General features: G+C 36.9%; 1 protein-coding gene across 1 annotated transcript; it reads right to left on the minus strand.

Annotated features, from left to right (window-relative positions):
- Positions 1–1,631: 1,631 nt before the first annotated feature.
- Positions 1,632–10,035, minus strand: LOC139143147 (epidermal growth factor-like protein 7). Its single transcript, XM_070713285.1, has 6 exons — positions 9,779–10,035; positions 8,186–8,270; positions 7,816–7,944; positions 7,558–7,658; positions 6,853–6,948; positions 1,632–4,463 (listed from the first exon to the last, which is right to left on the minus strand). The coding sequence occupies exons 2-6, from the start codon at positions 8,257–8,259 to the stop codon at positions 4,456–4,458; spliced, it is 408 nt and encodes a 135-aa protein (XP_070569386.1). The 5' UTR covers positions 8,260–8,270; positions 9,779–10,035; the 3' UTR covers positions 1,632–4,455.
- Between the last annotated feature and the right edge of the window lie 271 nt (positions 10,036–10,306).

The following is a 10,306-nucleotide window of genomic DNA, read 5'->3' on the forward strand; positions in this document are numbered from 1 at the left end:
TAATGCTGTGATATATTTACCAGTAAGTTTAAAATGCTGGTCTTTGGACGTTTTTGTTGTTTATGTTGCTGCTGATTCCTGAAATTCGTTTAACACCTATCTCTATTGTATTCAAATTACCAACGATCATAATCTGCAAGGATTAACGTAAGTCCTGTATGATTTTTATGATTCCATATCATATATTCTATAGCTTATATTCTGAAAAACGTACAGCTTTTAAATTTTAGGCGTGATATTATACATGTACAGTGTTTTGTAACTCACACACATTGATAACTTTCAATTTCTTTGATACAGTATTTTGTAAATTGTGCACCACAGCCTTATATCATTGTTTTTCGATCGGACACCGGAAGCAGTTTCGACACCTTCGCGTACACCATTAGTATGTAAATAATATGTTTTTATATAAAATTCTTCTATAAAATTCTTCTGTGATTAAAAATTAAAACATTCTGATTGGCGTCTTACACTTTTTATTCTACAAGTCTGATCATTTGCCCATCAGACATGTATAGTCCCAAAGTTATATCATCATAATTATGAATATAATTGTTATCTATAAAATTCATAATTCATACGTAAAGCAGTCAGAGGTAAGTATTAGTAGATCGCTAAATAAATATAAGATATCTTTATATGTGCTAATAAGTCGACGGCAACGGAGAAAATCGATATTTCCCCAAGTTGCTGAGGAAAAACGTTCACATTACTGTTCTGGAGTTGTGGCTTTTAAAAAGAGCAATGTACAAGAAGGGTTAAACAAGGTAGGGTACGTGATGATCTTATCAATCATCAGTCCTTCGGTGGAAGTCATACCGTGAATTAAATCGTGATTGGATTGGGTGACCTCATTTTCAGAGTTGTTTTAAGTATGCTCGTATATCGCAAATGTTTTGGGATAAACGCTAGCTTGAAACCTTATCTGTGATCTAAACCTCGAGGGCGTCACGGACTTTTCCAGAATGAGAGCCCCAAAGTGGCCGCTCTTCCCTTTAACCTCCAAGTAGTACGACAACGAATTTATATCGCAAATTTGGCGAGTTTTGGATAACATTTCCAGAAAAGACTATATTTTCTCGATAAGGCTGTACGTACGTTTAGATATACGAGAAGTGATGGATTTGTTTGTATCTGACCTTTTCAGGAACTAAAAAGTCAATTTGGACTGTCGCATAAAGTATTTAAAACATATGGGACAGAGCTTTCATTGACTCTTATAATCACAACTTAGCACCTCGATATTAAAAAGATTTTTATTAAGTTCATTTTCCAGACTCCGGGCGAGTTTATGCTAAGGCATTGTTTAGCATAGAGCCTACGCCTAGTTCACAAAGACGATGGATTGAGGCTAACAAAGTCTATTCATACCTGTTGTCGCCTGCCACGTCACGTCACGCTCTCACAAATCGGGTTCAGCAGTGCAAGGACACGCTGTTTACTTCTTCAGACATGCATATCGCACTTTTCTTTCACCCAGAGAGAATGTTTTTACAAGTCCCGAAAGTTAAACATCCTGAACTTTGCTAATAGTAGACATGACGACTTGGTTCAATATATTACGCGAAAAGAATATATATCAAAAGTATATTTGTACTCTAGCATGCAGAGAGCTACGGAACCGGCTCAAAAATATCAAAATTCGTGTTTCTGGAATTGTTAATGAAAATAAAATTACATACACAACATAATGTGCAATGTGACAATATCAGAAATATCGAACTATACTAACCGTTGAACGGCCTAAATAGATTTTCTCCGAAGATGTCGATCATTAATACAACATACAAGGGAAAACAACAAACATCACGTTTTTACACTAGAAATAATTCAAGAACCAAGGATTTTGAACTGTGGCTTAACTGTAGCGTGAACACAACTGGCAAAGATGTGATAATGGCAATTCTGAACTAGTAGAATGTCATATTTACAGTGGAAGATTTTACAGCGTCTATGGTCGTGTCCCTCGGATCGTTTCTGACATTTTCAATAGGGCTAAATTTCAAGTCACACTCGAGCAGTCAAATTTTAAGCCAACTTGTCTTATTCTTTCCCTTTATTGACTTCCAATTGAAAAGAACGGCGGTGACACAATCGCACTTTTCAAGGTACCTTCGTGTCACAGCGTATACAGCCGAAGTAGTTAACCAGTTCACTGTACTTGTACCTGGTGTCGTATGATCATATGCTGTAACTAGGTGCCATTTGTAACACATGTATTCTATCGCGCTGCATTCTTAACTTAAAATTTTATTTCTGTCTTTGTGTCGTCATTACCACTTTGAGTTATTCTATCTTTCAGTTTGTCACCGTGACGGTTTGGGAAAAAAAAATCTTTCTAACGCATGACTAATTGCCTCCACCGACGAGTTTGCATTGGAATGGGATTCAGAACGTGTGCCACAGCAATGCCCGCTGTTAATGAAAATGGTCTGTTGGGTCAAGTTAAAATAGAAATAACCCCACCGTTGGTAAAACAATGGGAACGTAAAAACGCCTTGCTGGCAAAGTAGCAGAATAAACTAAAGGTCATGACTGGTTGGCGGCGAAAGCTATGATTTGAGTTAAGCCTTTTCTTTCGTACCAGTCTACAGAAGCTGTTTGAATGTCACCTCTTTGACCCAACATGATCAAGGTAGTAGACTCTTCGAAATGCACTGACCCCATCTGCGAACGAACTTTGAACCGTTGCCTTCGAATTTAAGAATAAAAAGGGGGCATCGTGTAAAATTTGGTACTAGAGAAAATTAACAAATAGTTCCCGGCATCTGAAATGGCCGCTACTCCTGTGCTAACTCTAAGGGAAAATTAAATTTTTGATTTTCACATAAAATAAGCCTGTGAAAACTGTATGTACTCCATGAGGTTCAAAATGAGCCCCTACAAGTGGTGGACCGAGAAAGTATTGTAAAAGTTTGAATGTCCGAGGCGCTTTCTACATGAAAGAGAAACACAGAAAGGAACCCACTGTCATGGATTCTGTGTGTACACTGAGAAGAGTTTACAAAGAGAAAATGTTTTACGTATTTAAGACAAGTAAACGTCATTAACACTTATCTGCCCAATAATCATTTTATGATTGCTCTTATTATACAAAGAATTTATCGTTAAAAGGTGAAAAGAAATCGGAGTTTATTTATTGAAATGGAGGGAACTATTGTCACCATATACCTATTGACCCAGTTGCTGTTTTCGCTGATCGAGGTAACCATTAACGTAGTGATCAATAAGCTTGATTCAAGACATACACCATTCAAAATAAATGAAACTTGACAAAAACGCACTTTATAAAGAATAAGACATCTTTTTTATCATGAAGTGGTTTATCGTTGCTAATAGCTGAAACTAAAGGAACTATGGTTAATATGCCAAAATTGTTGAAATGCTAAATAAGATGGTTAGTGCGACTTTACTTGTAAAATGACACTCGACTCATCGAAAATGAACTAGTGCATATACATGTTTCATTTCGTTTTTGTCATTAAAGATGCTCTCTCTCTCTCTCTCTCTCTCTCTCTCTCTTCTCTCTCTCTCTCTTTCCCGATAGCTTTGAAAGCTAAAATCAACAGACTGATATCTGATATCAAATTTTATCACAGTTTCACTATGTTACAGCACCCATTCAATGACTCTGATCACCCTCAAAACTCAGCCTATGACATGAGCGATGTACTCACTTACTATCAACATAAAACGTTATGTAAGTTTTCTAAGCCTGTGGCTCAACCGGTACGGAATGAACTTAATTGACATAATTATCTTTTCCAGATCCGAAAAACGTTCTATCCAAATCAAAACTAATGAACAACAAGATCTGCACAAATACGTGATGATGACATTAAGTATCGTATGGATAAGTCTGTGCATAGCATATATTTAAGCAATAAAGCACACCCATGCAGCGACGGTATACCACTCGATTTTGACCAGTTCACGACATATATGCACTCGCTATCGCTCGTATACCGTCGCTGCATGGGTGTGCTTTATTGCTATCATATCATAACAGTGTATTGAAATTCTGGCGTGGAACGTCATAAACGGATTTTTGCTCAAGCTGAGAGCTCACAAGTACGCCAGCCGTGGTATATTGCCAATATACCACGGTACGTTTCGCGTATCGACCAATCAGATCGCAGTATTTGCACCGTCATATAATATACTGGTATTATAATTGCTATTAGATGTGTTTAACATTTGAATACCATCTGGCTTATATTATATAAACTGACGAAAAGTCTTAATCAGTAATGTCACTGTAAGAATGAACAGAGACAAATACCACAGTTTCTCGATTCAGAAACAACAAATAAAACATTTTTAAAGTATAAAATATAACATTAGGATACGGACCACACTATTAAAAACAACACCTTCGAATATACGTTCTTGTTAACTTCTACTGCAGCTAGCTTGTTTGAGTTCATTTAGGTCCGCAGTATATATCTCGTTTTAACGTTCTGTGAAAGAATTATCAAAAAAGAAAAACAATACATTCATTAACATTCTCCCGCAAAACAAAAACAACTCAGGAATTACGCTAGAGATTTGTGTGCACATGCATTTTCTGTCACGTCACAGAACCGACGATTGTAACTCAGTACGCGTTGAATACAATGTCGCTTATGTTTTATAAACTATGCTTAATCTTAGGTAAAGGGCGACGAATTCGGACGCGCACACGCTTTAGAACGTTTCTGCGCAGATTTAACTCCAGCCTGTCGCAAATGGGTTATTTTGTAGTGCATGTATTTAACATCACCTGTCATGGTTGAAATTGCGCTTTTACCTAATTTTTGACCAAGTGTCTTAGAAATACATGTGACCTATAACCTTGTCATATTTTGACCCCCTAGGAAGCTGGTTTTTATTCAATATGAGCAAAAAATTAACATTTCTCTCCCATTTATATAGTGCAAATTACCCATTCACCTGGAGATGTTGTAAAAAGTAGCGTGGTGACACCCTTTTATTAAAAGTGTAAACTAAATGGTATTATGTAAGGAGTTTATTCGCCAAGTTTGGTCAAAATGACACCATTCAAAGCGACAGGAAGAAAGTTCGAAAATTATGTAGTGATATAATTTCGATATCGTCATTTTGTAATCAATACTTATGTTAAAATTTCTTCACAAACATCGTGAAAACTATATATTCGATAGATATGGATCTTAAGTCTTGGTATTTATTGAAATTAACTCATTTGCTAAGCGTTTTATAATTGCTTTCTTTAGTTTTAGTGAATTATATCATTTTATTTATTTCTAACGACGCCATTTTAACGTCCGTTTCCATGGAAACGAGCGTGGTGACCCCCATTTTTTTTTCATTTTTGCACTTGCACAACATCCAAGAATATGTGTGCAAGTTTCAAGAAAATGACACCACAACTTAATTTTGACGTAATTCGTAGTACTTCACCTTAAATATGAAAATTACTGAACCATTAATAACATATTTTGTCATATTATGAAAACTTCCGCGGCCTCGTATAGTAGACATCAAAAGGCCCAATTGACAGTGTTATTCAGGGTAAATAAATTAGTTACTGGGTTCAAGGAACACATTAAAGAAAACGACAATGATGATATCAGGTGTTGGAAATGGGTAAGCATACCCTGCTATATCATGGTACACCTATCAGGATTGACCCATCTTGTAAAGCCACGCAATTACTCATGTGATGTCAAAGCCTAGTATTCTGCTACTCGTCCGTCATGTAGATGTTGCTGTGTGCTTGTGACCTAGCTACTCGTGGTCACTATGAGTTTTACCTATATTTGTTGCTACTGTCATAACGAGATCAAAATTTGAATTCATATCCTTATCAAAGTCACATATTTTTTACTTGTTCCTTTTCCCTAAACGCTGGCAATATGCAAAAGTTGTTTGCAACTTACAATGACATGAACGTCCGTCAGAGCCCAACACAAAGCCACGGTTACAGTAGCAAAAAAACTACCGAGAGTGTTTTGACAGGTATGGAAAGAGAGCCAGACACTTTAAGAGAAAAATGTTTGCGACAAGTAAGTCGGAGTTAAACCTAAAAGATGCGTATTTGATTTGTTAACAATAACCAGGTTTTCTCCCTCACAACTGTGCTGGGAGTCAAACACTGGGTATTTCAACTTAATTTGTTGGGCTGTAATTCCATGGAATCAAAAATACAGAAGTCACACATACATGGAAAATAAGACTTTGATAGACTTAATGATATCATACATATCTAAAATAGCCGCTTATGCATTGTTAGCCCTGACACATTTCTAGTGCTGAAAATAATGTTGACTGCACTCAACTGCCTTGCCGAGATCGCTTGACATAAAATCTGTCATAACACACGTCAATAAGTCCCACCGTGATGTTATTATTCCCCTCCCCAAAACAAACAAGCAAATAAACAAAAACGAGGGTCGCAGGATTGACTCCTCATATAACGAAAATGTGAGAATACTGACAAGTGCATGATTACCCTCCTTGAGGTAAGTAGTACCCTAAGTCACAATAAAAGAATGATGTAAGTTTACGTAATTTTGTTCACAGTTGTTACAGGCACAGTAATTTGTGACTGGAAGTCAAACAAATGTGAAAGGCCACGTTACAAGTGCTAACCTTGAGTGATGGGGAGGTAATGTTTGTTAACTGGGACCTACTGTAAGTGAGGAGATCAATCCCATTTTCTATCGACAGCAGAATGCGGGTTAATCTGCACATAAACCTTTAATAGTAAAACCTTAATTAGTACTCTGCACGAGTACCCACGAGGCTGTGCAAATAGAAAATCTTCTAACATTTCTGTTATGGAGGGAGTGCAGACAACTGAGCACAAAAACAATGACTGTTACTCACCTTCCGAACACCTTGGACCAAAGAAACCTGGCTGGCAGTCGCAAACATTTGGACTGACACATTTACCCCCATTTTCACAGCCTGGGGAACATATCGCTGTGGGTATAATAATAAAACGTGTTTGCTTTCATATAAAATATTTTATGTAAGAATGTAATGGCAGTGTGTGAGTGAGTTTGAACAACTTTTATACCTGGGGAAAGGTAGAAAAAAGATTTTCGTCATAAATGAGTATTAAGACCAAACTAGCACAAACTGTGTTTTAGCGTGAGAGCTTAATCTCTCGTACTAAGATACAAACACATTTAGCATACGTTTATGCAGATTGCGTTAATTAGCTATATTCCGGTATATTTACTAATGATTCTTTATCAGTATGGAATATTAATGTACACCGAAACTTCCATTGTATAGTTTAAATATAATGAAAATTTACGGCACAAGCCTATTAAATGACATAACTGCTAAATTTACTGGCATTTCCGTGTTACACTGTTTACTTGTCGCTCGCACCCATCGTTTTGTACATAATGTTCTCGTAGTGTCAAAATGTTAACCAAATTATATCAACCCCTCATGTTAATTATGCTAAGTATTTAATAGGATTATGTGCAATGTTTTGTTATGTAGGGATCTTGGGTATGGGACTCGCCTACGGCTGGTCCGTATTTCGCGCTGTTTCACAAATAACGATATAATACTTACGGGTTGTACACACGCCATTTACCAAGTTTTCCCATCCATCACAACAGGAGTTCACCGGGGCCATACTGTACATCGTTTGATAAGTTAATGAGTAAATAGTCCTACATAAAAATGACCAATGCAAGCTCAATGAAATCACTCAGCAATGTTTGAAATAACACAATGCGTGACTAAAATACAAAGCTGTACACGTTAATTTCTTTTGTACTTAGGGCAATGTATGTGAAACTACGTATTTTTCATTGACATTTAGCTTACCTATAAAAGGAGCATCGACTCCAGTAAAAGACTCTACAACTCCTTGTGTCTCTGATACGGACCGTGTTTCTTATGGTTCCTTGCACAGACTGCAAGACAATTTCAGTACACACGTGGGTCTGATTGTTTCTGGAAAAAAAACGCAAAATCTTTACTTAGTATTCGCGACTTGTTAATGATAGCATTTTCCAAAGTACTTGAGTGTATGCATTTTATGACAGAAACAAGAAATCACACTATACTCTGCAGCAAAAAAAGCCGACCTTACAATTCGATGTTGTTGAATCTATAGTAGATTTAACAGTTCTTTCTCTACAAAGACTGGATGCTGGATCATGGAACAGAGTCAGCGTAACTTAAATGTACTCACGCATATGCCATTCCGTTAAATACAATAACCAACGTTATCAACGCTGTTAGAAACCTAATCGTCTTCGGATCCATTTTTTTACTACCTAATATTAAAATGAGAGTATATAATGAGTAAAGCGACAGTACGCATCAGTAGTTGTACGGAAATCCATTTTCTCGTAATTCCCCATGGATGTCTATTACTATATTTCATAATCTCTGTCGGACGCGGGAGAATATAATTTTTACAAAAATATAAAACTGTCGACATTCTGCAACTATTATTTCTCTTCTCCATGCAAATCGATTGTTTTACATGTAAAATCACATTTTAGGGTTTTTTGAAAACAATTAGATATTTATTATTCATTTAATATTATTTGAGAATCAACACAGACTGGCGGAAGAAGGAAATATGTCGCTTGTTCCCTGTGACAGTAAATAATGAACAAGTTTATGCGTTCGAAAATTAGCATATAACTACGATGCTAAGCAGAGCGTTATAAATAATAACACAAATTACTTCAAGTACAAAGTAATGAAATATTTTACTTAAGTTTCATGCATCCTGCAATCATCAGACAGATAAATGAAAGGATCCTTAGCTCAAACTCTCTTTTACACCTACAAATAGAATGGTACGTCCCAAAGATCGAACCCAATAACTCACACACTCTTGTCGCAGGTTGTGGTCACCTCAACCCAGATAACCTAGTCACTTCGACCTCGTCACACTTTTACATAATACCATGCAACTTGCCCGGGAGAATCGATGGTATTTTCACGAGAAAATCTGCTTACTTCAAAACAATAATGTAGCCCTTTTGTACGCATAACGCAGGCACCGCGGCATAGCGCCCGTGCGTAATCAGTTTGGCGATGATTGTCCTTGGAGGATTTTGGCACTTGGTGCTTTACTTGGTTCCACTAAAGTCAAAGTTCTTCAAAGTGCTGTTAGCATCGAACATATCAGACGACGTGCTTTTCGGTGTGAGGGGGACGAAACGGTCAGGGGTCGAGATGACTCGAAGCCTAAATAAAAGCTTTGCTATCAATGTGTTCGTCGACCACGTTGACTGTCTAACAGTTGTGTTCATCTTTCAAGGAAACACTGAATGCCTACTGTCATCAACACTGCATCTTCCTTTGAAGACTAAATGCCTAGGTGCATTTCATAATTGATATGATGTTGTTCCTGCAGAAAAACGCTTCGAGTAACATCATTTTGTCTGCAAGCAATATACATTCAGCGTCTGATGAATGAACTGAAAATTCATTCAGGTAATACCACCTACTGTCTCTCAACCCTATATGATGGCTGTATAATTTGATTGATTCAAAATTGATAAATGCATATTGTTTTCTCACAGAAACACCATCAATTCTCAATTCTCAATTTAAAATATTGTCATATAACAGGGAAAGTGTGACAAGGTCGAAGTGACTTGGGTCGAGGAGACCACAACCAGCGACGAGGAGTGTCGGAATCATTATTAAAGATCAAAACGGAGAGGGTCCGATGTGACCTGTATGTATGGCAGCATCTTAAGCTGAAGTGATATAACGCCGTTTGAAAAGTAAGATTCAAAAATGGAAAATATAGATTCCTTACCTAGTACACTCTAGGGTAGCTTAAACCAATCTTTGCCTTCTTTAAGGCTGACCAGAACGATTATACGCCAAAGCGGTGAAGATAAAGAATTCTGACTAGTTTTGGACTCAGTTGCTGAAGAAAGCAACATAAGTAAGTCCTGTCCTTATGAGTACCCAGATTGCTTCGTTTCACTTTGACCGCATGCGCACAACATTTCAACTCAGCCCTCTTTTAAGACATTTGAAAGGGAAATTCGTCGAGTCAGCGTCTGCGTACTGAATATCCTTATTGACTGCCCACAATATATACATATTTGTCTCAGCAGTTTTTTTTTATTTTACAAGGAAAAGAAAAGTCTGATTTACGACGTAAAATAAATCAGAAGGTCGGTGTATACAAATTACAAAAGTAAAAGGTTAAGTTAAACGCTAATCCTTTCCCACTACAATTTATCAGTAGTTATCATTTTTTAAAAGTTTTCTTAATGGTGTACATTTCATACGTTCTGTAAGTTACACCCCTATCTTATAATAATAAGCTTCAGAA

This window comes from Ptychodera flava, chromosome 11, assembly GCF_041260155.1.
Source record: "Ptychodera flava strain L36383 chromosome 11, AS_Pfla_20210202, whole genome shotgun sequence".
Taxonomy (NCBI): Eukaryota; Metazoa; Hemichordata; class Enteropneusta; family Ptychoderidae; genus Ptychodera; species Ptychodera flava.

Bases quoted from the DNA above. Each gene is read 5' to 3' on its own strand.
- LOC139143147 (XM_070713285.1), bottom strand. From the start codon at position 8,259: ATGGATCCGAAGACGATTAGGTTTCTAACAGCGTTGATAACGTTGGTT. The intron at 7,945-8,185 runs GTGAGTACATTT...TTTTTTTTCCAG, and splicing joins TTTAACGGAATGGCATATGC to AAACAATCAGACCCACGTGT. The intron at 6,949-7,557 runs GTAAGTATTATA...TTATACCCACAG, and splicing joins AAATGGCGTGTGTACAACCC to CGATATGTTCCCCAGGCTGT.